Below are 19476 nucleotides of genomic sequence, written 5' to 3'. Positions count from 1 at the left end.
TATTATCTGTATGTAAAAGCAAAAATTGCCAGTAATCACCATTAACCTCTAACATTTACCAACAAGAAATGTAAATAGCAAAAGTCAATTTTATTCTTTTAATATTTGAGGACCACATTAGATGGCTAGAGGACCATCTGCAGGTGCCAGAGGGGCTTTGGGACATTATCTCTAATGAGCTGAAAGTCAATAAATACAGGAAGCTGGTGATATGAAGGTAAATACTTTATTTAGGGTTGTCCCTATTTATTGACAACATCAATGATACTGAGATGCTTCCTGTGGAAGATAGCAAAAGGAGTATGGTTTTCATATAATTCATCACAAATATCTCTTTTTATTTTTCCACCAAACAATGGCTAATGCATTTGAGAGGGGGAAAAAAATCTCAGTAGATCTGTTAATTGGGAATCACTATACTACAAATGCATGAAGTATAAGCAAACATTTTCCTATGATGAGTTCATAAGCTTTTTAATGAAATATTAGGAAGAATTTAACCCATTCCCTTGTTTTTCTTAATACGTGAAAGGAAGATTTTAGAAAGACTTATGTAAACTTTAAGTAGACTTTAAAAGTTTGTTGTGTTAGAGAAATACTTGAGATGTTATAATGCAATACAAATTTTTGCTTTATATTTTTTAAAGGATTTTTTATGGTATTTTGTTTGTTTTTCAGAGTAAAGCCAATCCCGGCTGAAGGAATCAAGTCAAATCCTTCCAAGCGGCATAGAGACCGACTTAATACAGAGTTGGACCGTTTGGCTAGCCTGCTGCCTTTCCCACAAGATGTAATTAATAAGTTGGACAAACTTTCAGTTCTTAGGCTCAGTGTCAGTTACCTGAGAGCCAAGAGCTTCTTTGATGGTAAGACAGAAGGTTTAATTTGTCTGTGATAACTTATAAAAAATACTTGTATTAAATATAGCTGTTTCTGTGTTAATAACTATAAAAATTAGCTATATTTGGGAAATTTATTGCTGTGTAGTAAAACTTCAGTGGCAAAGCCAGATTTAGAAGTCTTTTTTTTTTTTTTTTTTTGAGGCAGAGTCTCACTCTGTTGCCCAGGCTGGAGTGCAGTGGTGTGATCTCAGCTCGCTGCAAACTCTGCCTTCCAGGTTCACACACATTCTCCTGCCTCAGCCTCCCAAGCACTACAGGTGCCCGCCACCACGCCCAGCTAATTTTTTGTATTTTTAGTAGAGATGGGGTTTCACCATGTTAGCCAGGATGGTCTCAATCTCCTGACCTTGTGATGTGCCCGCCTTGGCCTCCCAAAGTGCTGGAATTACAGGTGTGAGCCACCGCGCCCGGCTACCAGATTTATGAGTCTTAAAATCAATTTTCCAGTTCTATTCACCCAACAGATGCAGCCACTGAAATAATGCATGGTATCATTCTTTGAAAATCATGTATTTAGAAGTTACACTCAAATTGATTATGTCCAATTCCAGTTTCCCTTCTACTTCAATATTTAAAAGTCTGTCTTTTAAAAATAGAAATAAAAAAAGGATAAAATACCATCTTGCTAGATTTTCTGTGTTTTCATAGATATCTCATTTTATTTATCCCTCCAAGGTTATGTATATTTCTAATCTTTTTTTTTTTTTTTTTTTCTGAGGTAGACTTTCACTCTTGTTGCCCAGGCTGGAGTGCAATGGCATGATCTTGGCTCACTGCAACCTCCAACTCCCGGGTTCAAGCGATTCTCCTGCCTCAGCCTCCCGGGTAACTGGGATTACAGGCACCCACCACCACGCCCGGCTAATTTTAAGTATTTTTATTAGAGACGGGGGTTCGCTCTGTTGGCCAGGCTGCTCTCAAACTCCTGACCTCAGGTGATGTGCCCATCTCAGCCTCCCAAAGTGCTGGGATTACAGGCGTGAGCCACTGTGCCTGGCCTATTTCTAATCTTTTACAGTAATTGTAGACTGACTGCAAGATATATAATTAAAACATGTTTTTCACTAGAAAGATTATTTGAAAGAGTCAATAGAATTTCATTCATTATCTATTGTGTCACTGAAAACTGTCATTAACCAAACCAGGTAGCATCCCTATAGCTCACTTTCCTCAGCAGTAAAGGTTAGGATTTTGAGCTAGGTGGCTGGATGATACTTGTTACCTTTAAATTGCAATGGAAGTTTTTGTTTGCAAATGATGTTTCAGTGTATTTTCTCATGTAAAATTTATTTATGATTTCTCTTTTATCTGTCTAGAAGGCAGAAATAGATTTTTTTTAAGGAAATGGTCTTTTTAAAATGTTGTATAATTTTACTAACAATAGCAAGTTAATGGTAAAATCTCAGTGGGCTATGTCAGTTAGTGCTTCTCATACATTAATGTGCTTACAAATCACATAGGAATCTTGTTAAGATACAGATTCTTGTTCAGTAGCTTTAGGTGTGTCCCTAGATTTTGCTTGTCTAACAAGCTTCGAGATTATGCTGATCCTGCTAGTCTAGGTCACTAGGAAGTGCCTAGACAACACGTTTATTGATATTCAAATTGGTAATTTGTGTTTAGAATACTGCAGCAGTTAATTTCCCTTTAGATTTATGTTTACATAATGTGATGTGTTTAGTCTGAGCATCTTTTTATTTATTTGCTTGCTTGCTTGCTTGCCTGTCTGTGTGTTCTTTCTTTTGGACAAAAGCTATTTAGTTTAACAGTTGTGGTCTGGGCAATATACAGACTTGAGGATAGTGATTTCAGGAAAGATTATGTATTTCAAAGTTTCATAGTACACAAATTTTCTCTGACCTATATAAAAAGCGTTTGAATTTTCAGTTGCCTCTATACCAAACCCTTCATCTTGGGAGAAGAGTTATGAAGTATTCAGTGATGTGTCTGTAAGTATGTGTTTATTAGCTGCAGTCATTTAGCTGGTATAGTTGGAACTAGAACTCAGGTTTCTAGATTCCTTATGTTGTTTTTCCTGACCAAATAATACCTATATTTTTCTCTGGCAACTGTTGCATAGCAAAGCACTAAGGATTTTTTCCTAGATCTGTGGTTCTTAAAAGTGTAGTACCCAGATAGGCAGCAACAGCATCACTTGGGAACTTGCTAGAAATGCTAATTATTGGGTCCAACCGTAGACCTATGTAATCTAAGGTGGTAGGACCCTTGGTGGTAGGGCTAGATGCATTTTGAAGTTTAGGAGCCACTGCTGTAGATTGTAACTTCAGGCCTCCTCCCAGCTTCACAGAATGCTGTCCTGATCCCTAGCATTTACTCACATGCTGTGCTTAGTGCTTGACCATGTGGTGTCATTCTATGATGTATAAGACGTGGTTGCCACCCTTAGAGACTCTGGAGTCTAGAAGCCAAGGAGACATTATTCCCTGACTCTGATAAAGGTTTATTGACTTGAGTCATTTTACCTTTCCATTTCTTGTTCCTTTATAATGGGGAATCAAATTATATATGTTAAAAAGAAAAAAAGTGTAGGTTTTTCTTCTGTTTAGAAGTAGTATGTGTGTATCTAGGCAGATACATACAAATGTGTGTATGAACACACATACATAAACAGATATATTTCTATATTTAATGTCTATATTATGTATGTGTGTTCATGTATATATACACACAGACACATACATGATTGGATATGTGTCCTATTATTCAATGCCTCCAGTAAAGGAGATCTCAGAGAGTCTATCTTATAAAGAATGCCATAGTTTAACACAGGGTTCATCATGGAATTGTTAAAAACTTTTTCTCAGTTCTTCATTAATGAGTTTGTCTATTTTTTATTCTGGTTGAGTGTATTTGACAGTAGGATCTTATTACCTATTTGCATGATTCCTTCATCAACTACGTTATCTTTAATGTTAGTTTCTTTTCAAACTGCATTGCGCGTAAGAATTACCTAGAAAGTTTTGTAAAATGCAAATTCGAAGGCATGCCCCTGCTGATAACAAGTAAGTTCTATGTAAAACCCAAGAATCAGTATTTTAACAAGCATGTTAGGGAGTCTGAGGCAGTGATTTAGCCTAGCCTTGATTATGCCCTAAACAAGTTAATTTTTTTTTTCTTTACCTTCAGAATGACAAATGCAAACATACAAAATTTAAAGAAGTTTGTAAATATTTTTGCTTGGGTTTTAGTGGTGTACATTCAGCCTAAGCAGTTTCTTAGATTGTTTGATACAGAAATATATAGTTAGGTGGAAAATGAAAATAATCAAGTTTTTTCTTTGAGATGGGGTCTCGCTCTGTCGCCCGGGCTGGGCTGGAGTGCAGTGGCCGGATCTCAGCTCACTGCAAGCTCCGCCTCCCGGGTTTACACCATTCTCAGGCGCCAGCCACCTTGCCCGGCTAGCTTTTTGTATTTTTTAGTAGAGACGGGGTTTCACCGTGTAAGCCAGGATGGTCTCGAACTCCTGACCTCGTGATCTGCCCGTCTCGGCCTCCCAAAGTGCTGGGATTACAGGCTTGAGCCACTGCGCCCGGCCCCAAGTTTTTTTTTTTTAATGCCCAAATTTCCTCCAGACTACCAGTGGTCTGGAAAGGCAGTGTAACATTTCAGATGACACAGAGAATGAAATTATAAGGGTAACCCTTATGAACTGAATAAATGGTAGATGCAAACGAAGAGACTTGAAACAGGCTAACAATGATTAGGATTTTTGTGTGCAGTTGGACCCACTCTCCACTATTAGGGAAACAGTATAGCGAAGCGAAGGGAAGCTCAAAGTGAATAACAGGATGCAAACAGGGGGTGTGTAAATTCCTGCGGAAAGAACAATATAAACGAGTAATCATACAATCTGGTTAGAAAGGAAACTCAAGTTTTACTGTAACAATAGATATTTTTCCAAGAAAATACATCTATTTATTGCAAGTTTAAATAATCCAACTTGGATGGATCTTCTTAAAGTTTGGAACCATGACTGTACTGCTACTGCTGTCTGAAAAGCAACACTGAAGTTTTAAGTACTATATTAATATTTATCCATTTCTAATTAATTAAAACATTTTGAAATATAATTTAAAAATACTTGAACAAGGCTTAGTAATTTTTCAGTTATTGTAAAGTTGAAAATAGTTTCTTTGACATGATTTAAGCATTACATTTAAATATATTATCTCTGAGATGGAGGGTATTTTAAAAATTTAAGTAACTTAATGATTACAATCAATAGTAGTTTATTAATAGAGACTAGGATTTGGGTGGTTACAATCTAATCTTTGAAACTGGTTAATGTGAAGAGAAAGGATTGTTTCCTCCCATATTATGTCTCTCAAAATTGTTAAACAGTGTACACTGGGCTTGTTGACCAATCTAATCAGCATCGTAATGTTTCATTCTTAATTTCAACATACATTTAATACAGCTTTTAATGAGATTTCCTTACTATTTTTTTGAAATGCCCATTATTATGTAAATATTTTGTTCAAATTACTCTGTTTTTATATAGCTACCCCAAAATTAAGAATCTGGGAATGACTACTGTCTCTTTTCTGTTTACATGCAAACACCTAATGAGCCTGACAAAATGGAGCTTAGGGATCTGAGTTTCTGGTTTCAAAGTCTTGTATTTGCAGCTGTCATAGGAAATAGTATTCTTCTAGTTATTTTTAAAACAAGGTAATGTTAGGGAAAATCTAAGTCTTGAATCTTTATACATGCTTAAAATAATCACCATTTTATAAAATGTAGAATTATTTACATGTTAAAATATTTTACACTCATTAAGCCTAAAAATGCTGTGGGAAGAGAGGATGATAGTTATATTATGTGATGATCTAACATTTATTTGACCCCATTGTTTATCATGGATCTTTCTTGACTTTATTTTAAATTAAAAATTACAAGTTCTTGGTCTTCCTTTTGCAGATGCTTTAACAGTTCATTCCCAGTTCATTAGGTTTTCGAAAGAGCTATTGTGTTTATTCATCTTCAGCTTGTGCATTTCTCCGAATTTCAGTTGTTTTGGTATCTCTCTAGACCGGAACATTATTCTTGAAAAACAAGTATATGTACATGTGTATATGCAAAGAATAAGCTTGAACAAGCAGTAAAAATGAATGTTTTATAAAATCTAATAGATTTGTATGTCTGCTTTTTCATTCATGAGAATTCTATAATTTCATCTGCTTTACTATAATTTTAAAATTCACGTATGTCAAATAATTTACCAAAGTTTCAGTATCATAGTATCATAGCACATGTTATTTCTTAATTCTAGGACTATCCAAAGTAGGTTTGCTTGCATAACAGTTTAGCACATTTGAAATCACCAAATAAATTATTTGTTGAATTTGATTTACCCATGACATTATCCATCTTACATGGTGATTTAACTGTTGTTTTTTTTCCTAATTCACATTTTAAAACATGAAACTCTTAATTACAATATTCATGATAACTTTCATAGCTATAACTATTTAAATCTAGGTTCTTTTACAATTTTAATTTATAGACTTTATACAATAATTATAAACACAAAGAATAATAGCACATTCTTATTGAATGAATATATAAATCCTGGCTCTATTTAATATTGTGGCCTCTTTGGTTCAGGAATTTAATCTCTCTTTTCCTCAGATATCCCAATTTAAAGTGTAAGATTTTTTGGATTATATGAATAAACCTAATATGATAGAACTTTATATATGATACTTTTATCTCTGCTTTTGTTTGCTTTGACAAGTATTTTGAAGAACACAGTGACAAATATCTGAGATTCAAACAATCTAAACTCATTGCATCATTTATTATGTATTTTGCTGCTTTCCTGTCTCTTAAATTTACTGATTTAATGGGTTTCTCTTTGATCATTACCTAGTCCTGCATGACTCTAGAATCCTTGCTTATTTGGCCATGAACAGGTCTAGTTAGTCATGAATTTTTTTCTTTTTAGGGAGACTACCATTGGGCTAACATTAAAATCACCAACTTTCAGCAATTTTCCTTTTTTAGAAAATTTTCGAATACAGACATTTAAATTTCTGTAATTAAATCCTAGGATATTTCGTGAGGGTTTGTGCTCTGGTTAATGGAAACGTACACCTTCATGTTATAGTGTTTTAGAAAATGTATTCACGCCGGGCGCGGTGGCTCAAGCCTGTAATCCCAGCACTTTGGGAGGCCGAGACGGGTGGATCACGAGGTCAGGAGATCGAGACCATCCTGGCTAACACGGTGAAACCCCGTCTCTACTAAAAAATACAAAAAACTAGCTGGGTGAGGTGGCGGGCGCCTGTAGTCCCAGCTACTCGGGAGGCTGAGGCAGGAGAATGGCGTTGACCCGGGAGGCGGAGTTTGCAGTGAGCTGAGATGCGGCCACTGCACTCCAGCCCGGGCGACAGAGCCAGACTCCGTCTCAAAAAAAAAAAAAAAAAAAAAAAAAAAAAAAAAAAAAAAATGTATTCACATATAATATTAATTGCATTAAAGTCTGTGAAGAAATTTTTAGTTAGTAATATTTATGGATTATTTTTAAATCTTGCTCTTTGACAGCCTTTTGACTTTTTGATCAATGAATTTTAATGAGTAACTCAAATTCGTTTATTTGCTCATGGCTGGATATTTAGATTTTAGAGTCATTATATCGTCAGAATAACATTTTAAGCCATGAAAGTGAATAAAATATTCCAGGGGGAGAGCATGTAGAATAAGAGAAAAAGTACCAAAGATAAGATGTTTTAAGGATGAGCAGGGGTGGTAAAAAGTGAAATCTGTGGAGTACGAAAGTATGCTAAGGTGATAATGAGTTGACTTCAAGATGCCTTCGTTTGATGTGTTCTTAAATTGGAGAGCCAGAGAGAAAACTGTACATGAAAGTGTAAACATGAAATGAAATGAAAGTGTGTACAGAAAAATAACACTAGAGAAGGTGATTTCTGTTCCTTGTTTGTCCATAGAGGCCAAAAAGCCATTCAGTTGTTAGCAGTGGGAGATTAAAAGGAAGACAAATGTCAGGGCTCCGTGGCTCATGCCTGTAATCTGAGCGTTTTGAGAAGCCGAAGCAGGAGGACTGCTTGAATCCAGGAGTTCAAAAGCAGCCAGGACAACATAGTGAGACCTCGTCTCTACAAAAAATAAAAAATTAGCTGGCCTTGATGGTGCACTTCTGTATCCCAGTTACTCGTGACGCTGAGGTGAAAAGATCTCTTGAGCCCAGGATGTCAAGGCTGCAATAAGCCGCGATCATGCCACTGAACTTCAGGAGTGAGACTGTCTCACACACACCCACAAAAGACAGAGACAAGTAGTCTAATGGGATTGGTTAACATAAGGAACCTTAATGAATTGTACATACTGAATTCTTCATGTATTTTCCAGCCTGAAATTTTCCCACACAATTGTCATTTTTACAGAACGTTCTGTTGTCAGTTGGATTTTTTTTTTTATCATGTCTAGTTTCTGTGTTATGGAGACATTTCATCTCTTTATCTCAGCATGGTAGAGGGAGATTGTGTTTTGTGATGAAAGCACTGACAGGCAGGAGCTGTGGATGCTAGTTCAATTAACTAATCTTGTGTTTTTTGATAGATTTTTAACCTCACTGTTCCACTGGGTCTTCATCTTCTCAGCATGTTTGATAATGATGCTTGCTTGCCCTGATGTGTTAGGTTTGTAGTAAATTAATCCTAAAAATGAGAGATCTGTGAAAAAAAATTTATAATTAAAATTGTTACTGTTATGGAAATCATAGTTATTCCCTGCAGAATCCTGATATTTCACTTGTTTTAATGGAGAATTTTCTTTTTTTAATATGCATAAGGGCCTTTACAGACCTGGTATTAATATCAATTTAGAATCCCTTTGTTTACTTAATTTCATATTTTTGATTTAGAGATGGAAATTTGTTAATAAACTGTTTTTCCCCCTTTTGATATAATACATAATAATTTACTTCCATATACTGTTTTCTTTTATCGAAAGTGGCACATGCTCAAATCTAGATGCTTGGAAAAGCTTGCTTTGGTGAGGATACAAAATTTGGTAATTGTATGCTACTTGCTATATTGGGATACATGTCAAATTTTGTGTTATTGCGCTATGTCTTAGTCTTAGGTGCTTCAGTTTTTGTGTTTGTAAAACTGTTATTATTTCCCGAAGACATTCACAATAATAACTGTGCTTAACAGCATAGAATGATAATTTTAAGAAGTATGAGGGAATTCAATCCAGAACATATGTGAGTTATTTTCTAAATCCTGAGGTTCTAAGTCTCTGTTTCTCAAAGAGTGGCACCTCATTCTCAGCATCACTGGGGAACTTGTTACCTGTGCAAACTGTAGAGCCCTATCCTAGACCTAATGAATCAGAAATTCTAGAGTTGTGGCTAAGCATTACATTAGAAGCCTTCCAGGTCTGTGAAAGTTTAAGAATCACTGTTCTCATTGAGTGTTTGCTTTATGTTACTAAAAATGCAATTTGAATACTACTCTTGTATATATGAAAAGCTAAGTGCAACTCATTCCCCACTGAAAAGATCAATTAACTGCTCTTGTTGCTTCCATTAATGCAGAGATTTGTCATATAGTTATAGAGGAATTGTATAAAACTGAGCACGGACCAATGAGTAACTGGAAGAATGTATACTCTTTGGAAGTCAATTTTCACATAAGAGTTTGGATAGAACAAACTTTTAAGGACTTTTTGAGATGGAAACTGGTATTTCCTAGATTTGCTAAAAAAGACAGTAACGCTAGTTTCTCAACCTGCTATCAATCATAAATATGTAAACTAATATTTGCATTTAAAAAAACTGAATATTCTTCCATTCTACAATGGTGATTAGAAATTTGTAGGCAGAAAAGCAGTAGTCTATCAGTATAATTAGAAGGTACTAGACTATGTAGACCTAATCTCTGTTTCCTAGGAATTTAGAATATAACATAGTTTTCTTTAGTTTCTTCCCTCCTTCCCTCAAAAGAATGCTTCTTTTACAATAGAAGCAGTGTATTGGAGTGAAATATGTATGTTTTACCAGTAGATATGTAGAAGAAGCTCCTTTTAGGTACACTTAATATATTATTTGGAAATACCCATCATATCAGACTAAACTGGGAATGTTTTTCTTAAATTTAAGAAATACTGCATTACTTAACCCTTTCTAATTTATAAAAGTTTATGTGGTTGGTTGAATTTTATAAGTCATAGCGTTGCTCTCCTTTATGTTTATGTCAATATGGGAATGGAATTGAATTTTCCCTGCCAAAGTAGTAAAGAGGATGGTAAATATTATGAAATATATTGAATTTATAGCAGCAGTTAGGGACTAAAAGTCTTGCTTTCCCTGGCGAGACTTTTATCCTGTCGTCTTTCTATTTAAATGCAAACTATAGCAACAAAATACAAAATACAGTTTACCACTATTCAGTATTCCTCATGAATTTTTTTTTTTCTTGACCAGTTCAAAGCATGTGATATGAAGAGATTTGGCTTTTAGGGAGCCGTGGAAATCTGAGCTTAGATGTCTAAGGAAGGAAAGTACCATATTAGGAAACATGGATATGGTTAAATGCATGTGGGAATAAAACTTGAGTCATCTGCAGTATGGCTATTTGATAATGCTGTGATGTATTTGCACTCTAAATTCCATCTTTTTTTAGATTAAATTCTTATTTGTATTGTATGACTCCTTCATAGATTGTTCAATGAGGAAATAGTGGAAATATTTTGGTGGTTTACTATCTTAACATTCTACTGAATGTTCAGAGTTTGATTCTCCCACTTTGTAAAGTGGTACATATCCTCACTGATGGGGAGGATTTTAACAAATGCCCATTACGGTACAGCAGCTACTTCCCAGCTGGTGACTTATTTTCAGATACTACATTTTGTTTCTATAGACTGTCGTAAATTTAATTCCAGTGGTGTAATGTTTAAAGTGTCATTATACATATAATTTATGTAACAATTTACAGTTTTGAAGTATGGTTGACCCGTGAACAATGTATTAATAATAACATGAGCAGCCAATTAATGTGTATTTTGTATATGTATTATATACTGTATTCTTAAAGTAGGCTAGAGAAAAGAAAATGTTATTAAGAAAATCATAAGGAAGAGAAAATATATTTACTGTTCATTAAGTGGAATGGATCATCATACAGGTCTTCATCCTCGTTGTCTTCGTGTTGAGTAGGCTGAGGAGGGGTTGGTCTTGCTGGCTTGGGAGTGGCAGAAGCATGTCAGTGGACTTGCGTAGTTCAAACCCATGTTGTTCAAGGGTCAGCTGTACTTTCAAATGTGTCGTATAGTTATCATAGCAATCCTATTAGATACTTATTACTGCTCTCCACTTAAAGCTCTTAAAATACTCAGTTACCTCCTCAGGGGCACTTTAATTGTAAGTTTCTTGTCATGGTTTGAGGGTGTATAAACTCAGCATAGATTTCGTTACCTCTGTCCTTGATTGTCAGTGATTGATCCCAGGTATTACCCTGGTATTCTACATGTTATTTTAGTCCTCACAAGAATTTGTCTCGAGAGGTAGCATTGTCCTCATTTAAAGATGAGGAAACTAAAGGTCAAAGATGGTTAGCATAGTGGGCAGTGGTTAATAATAGCTCACACACTGAGGTCTGGCTACCTGAGTTTTTGTCTAAGCTCTGCCACTTAAATCTCTATGACCCTGAGAACATTTTCTCAACCTCCCTAAGTCTCAGCTTCCTAATATATTGAAAGAACAATGTCAGTCTCATAGAACTATTATGAAGATTAAATAGGATATAATACGTGGAAAGTGCTAGGTGTACAGCGTGTGCCCAGTATCACATATGATTACTAAGTAAAGTCACTCTGATGGTAGGAAGCAGCTCTTGAGATAGTGTCTCATGTCACTTTCTTACTCATTGCTTGCTTTCTAATCACCGCAAGAATTATATACCTGAAAGTGAGTAGTGTTGATAGAGCTTCTAGTAATTTTAATAAGTTAGAGGTAGTAGGCATGACAGCAAGAAATAGAAGAAAAACTTCCTGCAGGGATAGAAATTACATAGTTTAGGCTGAGAGGCCATGGCATGAAATTAGTTTCCTAAAAAAGCACAGCAGTGTTTTTTAAATGATTTTAAAAGTCCACCCTTCTCGGACTCGTCTTTGCACAATATTTACTTAAATGATTTACCAATGATTAACCTTAAACACAAGAGCAACAGAAATATTTACATATTTGTTTTTGGTAGAAACCTCCAGTAATCATTCCCACAAATGAACTTGTCACTTTTCCTACTTATGTAGTAGTTATACATATTAAATATCATCTTTCCAGCATTTGGAATTATAAGCATTGTTGTTTAGAAAGAATGTGTTCTTTTTATTTTTTTCTCTACTTCAAGTTCCTGTAATACTTTAATTAAACCCTATTCTGGTACTTAGTATTTTTTGACATTGTTTTCTAGTTATTTCCACAGCTTATATGCCCTACTTAAAGACATGGTCTGACTCTAGTGTCTAATTACATTGGCTAATACCCCCAGTGCAAGCCCAAGAACAAATTATAAATTACTCTGAGATGAATGGTCTCTCTCATTGCTTAGTCATCTTCTCAGTGATCCAGTAGTTATCTTTTAATATTTGTGTTTTTCTACTGCCAGTGACTCTAGGTGGAAGTAATACCAATTGTGTTGATTAAATATTAATTTGAAGAGATTTTCAGCGATAATTTAGATATATAAAATCTGACACTGTTGTCCATTTTTAGGCTTATTTCATAATATAAGGGTTTGGTTTTGTTGTTTTCTTTTTAAAAGCAAGTATTACTGATGCTTGGTATAACTCTTAAATTGTGCTTCATACCAGAGCTTTTAGAAAAGTAACAGAATATAGTTGACATTGTATGGTTTTGTGCATTCAAGCAAATGTGGCCATTAGTAAGCAAGCAACAACATAACTTATAGAATAGAAAGGGAGAAAAGGCCATTCTCTCTTCTACCATTCTCTCTCTGTACAGATTAAACATTTCCTTTGGTCTTGATGAACTGTTAGGTCAGTTTGCCTCAAACTGTTTTTTGGCCTAAGGAAATCTGTTCTCTGGCCTTTTGAAGTTATATTCAGAGACTGTGCTTTTGGCTGTTTCTTGCAAAGAGATGTTTTAACTTCTGCAAAGGCAGGAACTTGGCATGAGATTCTGGTTGTGACACGTTTACTGATGATTTACCAGAAAATACACTGCAAACATGAAAGACTGCAGACAGGTTTTATATGTGGTACTCTGCTCAAACTGAGAGAAAGTCTAGTTATTAGTAAATCTCCAGTTTTTTTCACTGAGCTGAATTATTTAGTCACGTAAACATATAGTGAAGTATGTCTTAAGAGGACTGCCAGAGTCAGTTTTATTTAATGGTTTCTCTTATTCAAATATCACAGGTTAAAAAAAGGTCAGAAAGTAGAAAGTATCTAAAAGATTATACTTTATGACCAGGGAATCCATAAGCTCTGAGAAATATTTCTAGTAATTAAAGCTACTGTTTGTTGAACTACTATTGATTTGCTGTGTGTCAGAAACTTTACATATATTCTCATTACTCTTCACAACAGCCCTGCAAGATGTGCTTAAAAAAATTTTTTTTAATTACCACCTCACATATTAGGAGACAGGCTCAAATAACTCCCACTTTTAGTAAATGTCAGAGGTAAGATTTGAGCCCAATTCTAACAGTTACCAATATCCACATGCTTTTAAGTGAGATAATATTTGAAAGTGCTTGGCAAAATGTTTAAGTAAGTGGTAGCTATTATTATTTCTATTCAGCTGTGCTTCCTCCCATACTATAAATATATACATACCACACACACACACACACACAGTAAGAAAAAAAAAAAAAGAAGAAATAGCATTATAACATGCCACGTCCAATAGTAAGCATCCTATCATGCCATCAGACTTTCCTTCACATATATAATCCACAAGCAGTTAGAAGATATAATAGAGAAGCCACTTGACAAGATGTAATACCTAGGAGTAAATATAAAAATGCCTGTGCACATCTTTTTTGTAGACAACTTTAAAAAATTCTAGCAGGACAAAATATAGACTTGAACAAATGGAAAAAAATGTGTGTTGTTGTATAGAATGATTCAAGATTATAAAGATGTTAATTCTCCATGAGTTAATTTATAAATGTAACATGAACCTATTAAATAATAATAGTAATTAACAGTTTTTACCCAAATGCTGGACAAGAAGATTCCAAACATTGGAAATGCATCTCAGTAGGTGCATAGTTGCTTTTGTTCTCCTCACCACCACCAGTTCCCTGATATTTAGATAAATATATAAAAAGTTGGAATCATTTTTATAGGTTACATTATGGAGAACTTTAATCTCCTAAGAAAGGAGGTAGGAATGGAGAGGAGTGTTTATAACACTGTTGTGAGTTCTTTGAAACTCCTCAGTTTTGTGACAAAAGTCTTATCATTAACTCATCAACAATTTTTAACAATCTGTCAGCTGACAACTTGACTAAGTCCTTCAGTTTTGTTACTAGCATAGAATTAGGAACTACCCACTGACAAGAGGATTACTTACCTAGTATTTATTATTTACCTTGTATTACCCAATTACTAAAAATACCAGTAGATGCCAGTATTTCAAGTTGTCTTTGTTTGGTGTTCAGAAGTTTTCTATTATAGCTCTTTACTCTTGCTTACTTTTAAAATCATTATTTTTCCCTTTTTTCCATAGTTGCATTAAAATCCTCCCCTGCTGAAAGAAATGGAGGCCAGGAGAACTGTAGAGCAGCAAATTTTGGAGAAGGCCTGAACTTACAAGAAGGAGAATTCTTATTACAGGTAAATTTTCGTAAATATAGTTTCTTACACTAAGGACAGTTGTAAATGGAAAATGAATTAATAAGTGTTTTAATAATTCCCAGTTTATTTGGGATTCACTCAATGTTTTTTGTCACTTTCATCTGAACTGCAGTAGTGAATGATGCTTAATACATGAAAAAATGGAATTATAGTCATGCACCGTATAATGACGTTTCAGTTAACAACAGACCACATATACGACAGTGGTCCCGTAAGATTACACCATATTTTTTACTGTAATTTTTCTAGTTTAGATATGTTTAGATACAAAAATGCTTACCATGTGTTAAAATTCCCTACAGTATTCCATATAGTAACATGCTGTACAGGTCTGTAACCTTGGAACAATAAGTTACACTGTATAGCGTAAGTGTATAGTAGACTATACCATCTAGGTTTGTGTAAGTACACTCTATGATGTTCACATGATGATGAAAATCACCTAACCACATATGTCCTTCTTCTTCACATATGAATGTATATGAAGAAGATTAGTTAGAGGACTGGTCCACCCCTTCTGTTGTATTAATATTTCTTCAAACAGAAAGAACTCCTAGAGTATTTTAAAGGTTCTAATTTAAGATGTTGAATTTATGTATACTTTTTATGGAATGTATCTCTATTAAAATTATTAAATGCAGCCGGGCACAGTGGCTCACGCCTGTAATCCCAGCACTTTGGGAGGCCAAGGTAGGCGGATCACGAGGTCAGCAGATCAAGACCATCCTGGCTAACATGATGAAACCCCGTCTCCACTAAAAACACACACACACAAAATTAGCCATGTGTGGTGGCTGGTGCCTGTAGTCCTAGCTATGTAGGAGGCTGAGGCAGGAGAATGGCATGAATCCGGGTGGCGGAGCTTGCAGTGAGCCGAGATTGTGCTACTGCGCTCCAGCCTGGGCGACAGAGCCAGACTCCATCTAAAAAAAAAAAATTGTTAAATGCATTTCTCAGTTTAACATACTGCTTAACCCAAATTTCATTTTGTTAATATATTATAACTTACATTTTATTTTAGCAACTGTTTGTGACTTATTCACATACTAAAGATTTTCTCAACTGTAGTCCCTATTTTTATGCTTCAGAATTTAGTTTCTAATTTGCCTGTGAAAGCATTTTGAATCTTTTTTTACTCTTTTTTTTTAGAATTGATGCCATGATTGATTCTCACTTAAAATTCTCAGATAATTTTTTTTTGAAAAAAGATAGAATAAAGATGTGTGCCATCACAACTATGTGATCATTTTCAGTTTCACCCACTGAACTGACTAGAAAAACTAACTTCACCACTCTTACAAAAAGTAACCCTAAGTTTTGGTAACTCCACTAGTTCATTCGGTGAATGGTGATGTGCCTAATAATATAGCATTTTTTATTACAGTTGCGTAATCACATTCAAATTCCTGTTAGCAAAAATTACTTATGTTAAACAAAGTAAATCTATTAAAATATGAGTCCTTCCCCAACCCCAACTGAGGATCTTCATGTATATATAAACCCAAAAATAAAGACTCCGTATTCAGGTCATAGGAAAGCATTTTAATAATTGCTGCTTAAGATGATTAAACACACCTCTTGGGTTATCTACTAAGGCCATAATGAAATCCTGTATTTCAGGTGAAGTAGACAAATATGGACTGATGGCCATAACACTTGGCAAGTTGGTTTAAATTAGGGACCAATAATTTTTTATTTTTTTCCCAAAACGTTTAGACAAATTGTGTACATATCCTATGTCAGGGAAACAGAATAACGATAATAGGAATGCAAAGCTGTAAAGCTATAATTATATGGAATATATATATTTTAAATTATCTGCAAATTGGTAGCCCTTAAGAAGTTAAAATAAACTTACCTGTTTGTATTGAATACCATTTGTAGATTGCTCTCTAATAGGAGGACTCACATACTGTATGATTTTCTTAGGATTGTGCTTATATGTTATCTTTTTATGAAGAGGATGACTAAAAACATTATAGATATGTGAAAATGGCTGTTTGATTATATACAATTGCATAATGACATCTGACTTTATATTGCAACCTACAGTTATCAGCCAATTACCCGTACAATGTGGAAGATGTTACCAGAGGTTCTGTATAACATATAGCTTAAAACTTTTGAGGAAAATTATTTTCCTTTGCTTAACAAAGGCAAAATTTTTGTTAAAATTTACAAAAATTTTTGTTAAAATGCTGGGGCAGTGGCTCACACCTGTGATCCCAGCACTTTGGAAGGCTGAGGCAGGTGGATCACAAGGTCAGGAGTTCAAGACCAGTCTAGCCATCTCTACTAAAAATACGAAAAATTAGCTGGGCATGGTGGCGGGTGCCTATAATCCCAGCTACCCAGGAGGCTGAGGCCGGAGAGAATCACTTGAAGCCAGGAGGCAGAAGTTGCAGTGAGCAGAGATCATGCCACTGCACTCCAGCCCGGGTGACAGTGCGAGACTCCATCTCAAAAAAAATTTTTTTTATTAAAAATTTAAGACATCTTTCTAGGTTAGCTTCAATTTATTTTTACAAGGAATAAAAGTGAAACTGCTCATAGCTGTGTCTTTATTTACTTCACATGTTTATTTCATAAGTTTAAAATAAATTATATCTCTTGCTGTTTAATACTGTACTTGTTAAAATCTTGCAGCTTTTTCAGTGACAGCAGTTGAAATTTTATATAACAGTATTAATTGCAATTTCTCTTAAATAGTAATTGAGCTCAACATAATTTTCAGATAGGTCGAGTGAATCTTTGTGACTAAGACTAAAAGAATGATGATCTCTTCTATTTAATTAGTATATTAATTCCTGTTAATTTATTAAGACAAATCAATACAAGTAATAACCTTGTTCCTCCTGGTACTTGAGATCATTTGAGATATATAAAAATTGATATGCATCTATCCTTTCTAGATTTTTATTTTTAACAATTAACATTTGTCTAAAGAGATTTGATAACTGTACTTCAATTATCCTTCTGTCTTCCGGCATATACACCCATGAGTTTATTGGAATGTGACTAAATTTGTTTCACTGTTTGAAAATGTATGATGTTCTACAAAATAATATGAATGCAATTAATGGATAATCTTCCCGAGAAGCAGATGTTCTCAGAATAAATCAGTGCAATGACGAATATATGGTGTTACTGTCAAGAGAATTTAAGAATATCCAATTTTGAGTGTGTTAATCATTAAATATTCAAGTTCTTATGGGTAGAATCACCATTGTTTATCCTAAGGGAATTGCCGGGTATTACATATAATATTTGTAGTCAAAAACCTGAGAGCCTGCTTGTGGTTAAAGGGACATGGATGGAGTTGGAGGCCATTATCCTTAGCAAGCTAACACAGGAACAGAAAACAAAATACTGCATGTTCTCACTTATAAGTGAGAGCTAAATGATGAGAAGACATGGACACACAGAGGGGAACAACACACACTGGGGCCAGTTAGAGGCTGCAGGGTGGGAGGAGGGAGAGAGGATCAGGAAATATAACTGATGAGTACTAGTCTTAATACCTGGGTGATGAAATAATCTGTACAACAAAACCTCATGACACAAGTTTACCTATGTAAAAAACCTGCACTTGTGCCCCTGAACTTAAAAGTAAAAAAAAAAAAAAAAAACAGAACAAAACAGTTAGAACCTTGCACCAATTTGGGATCGATAACACATAAAGGCAGCATATCATGTTATTTTAGTGAGTGTGCTTTGGAACCAGACTGAGTTTATCTCCTGGATCAGCCATTTTCTGGCTCTGTGACTTTGGGCAAGTTATTTTTAAAGGTATAGTCCTTGACTTCAGTTTCTTCTATTGTAAAACTGGAACATGGCACTTACTTCATTGGGTTTTTGGGACAAATAAACCACTCAAATACATAAAAACGTTTAGAAAAAGGAATACTAAATAATAGTTGTTATCTTTGTAGTCCAGTTCTCAGATAATATAGATCAAGAATCTTGAATGTGGAAAGTAATTGGAGTGAAAAGAGAGATAGCCACTGTATTTCATTTATTTCATCTGATAATGAAGATATTGATAAGACTAGATGTGAGCATCATAAGCACAAGGGCAAAGCCTTGTTAACACTTAAATCCCAGTACTTAGCATTTCTTTTTTTTTTTTTTTTATTATACTTTAAGTTCTAGGGTACATGTGCATAACGTGCAGGTTTGTTACATGTGTATATATGTGCCATGTTGGTGTGCTTCACCCATCAACTCATCAGCACCCATCAATTCATCATTTATATCAGGTATAACTCCCCAATGCAATCCCTCCCCCTTCCCCCCCTCACCATGATAGGCCCCAGTGTGTGATGTTCCCCTTCCCGAGTCCAAGTGAGCTCATTGTTCAGTTCCCACCTATGAGTGAGAACATGCGGTGTTTGGTTTTCTCTTCTTGTGATAGTTTGCTAAGAATGATGGTTTCCAGCTGCATCCATGTCCCTACAAAGGATGCAAACTCATCCTTTTTTATGGCTGCATAGTATTCCATGGTGTATATGTGCCACATTTTCTTAATCCAGTCTGTCACTGATGGACATTTGGGTTGATTCCAAGTCTTTGCTATTGTGAATAGTGCCGCAATAAACATACGTGTGCATGTGTCTTTGTAGTAGCATAATTTATAATCCTTTGGGTATATACCCAGTAGTGGGATGGCTGGGTCATATGGTACATCTAGTTCTAGATC

General features: G+C 35.0%; 1 protein-coding gene across 1 annotated transcript in view; it reads left to right on the top strand.

Annotated features, from left to right (window-relative positions):
- AHR (aryl hydrocarbon receptor) overlaps positions 1–19476 on the top strand; it is a 55471-nt gene that overhangs the window by 11225 nt on the left and 24770 nt on the right. The window contains exons 2-3 of the mRNA XM_023215914.3: positions 679–866; positions 14650–14756. Coding sequence (XP_023071682.1) covers positions 679–866; positions 14650–14756 — 295 coding nt within the window. The remainder of the gene's footprint in view (positions 1–678; positions 867–14649; positions 14757–19476) is intronic.

This window comes from Piliocolobus tephrosceles, chromosome 8 (assembly GCF_002776525.5).
Source record: "Piliocolobus tephrosceles isolate RC106 chromosome 8, ASM277652v3, whole genome shotgun sequence".
Lineage (NCBI taxonomy): Eukaryota > Metazoa > Chordata > Mammalia > Primates > Cercopithecidae > Piliocolobus > Piliocolobus tephrosceles.
Note: the sequence above shows the minus strand (reverse complement) of the source record. Positions and strands in the feature narration are given on the sequence as shown.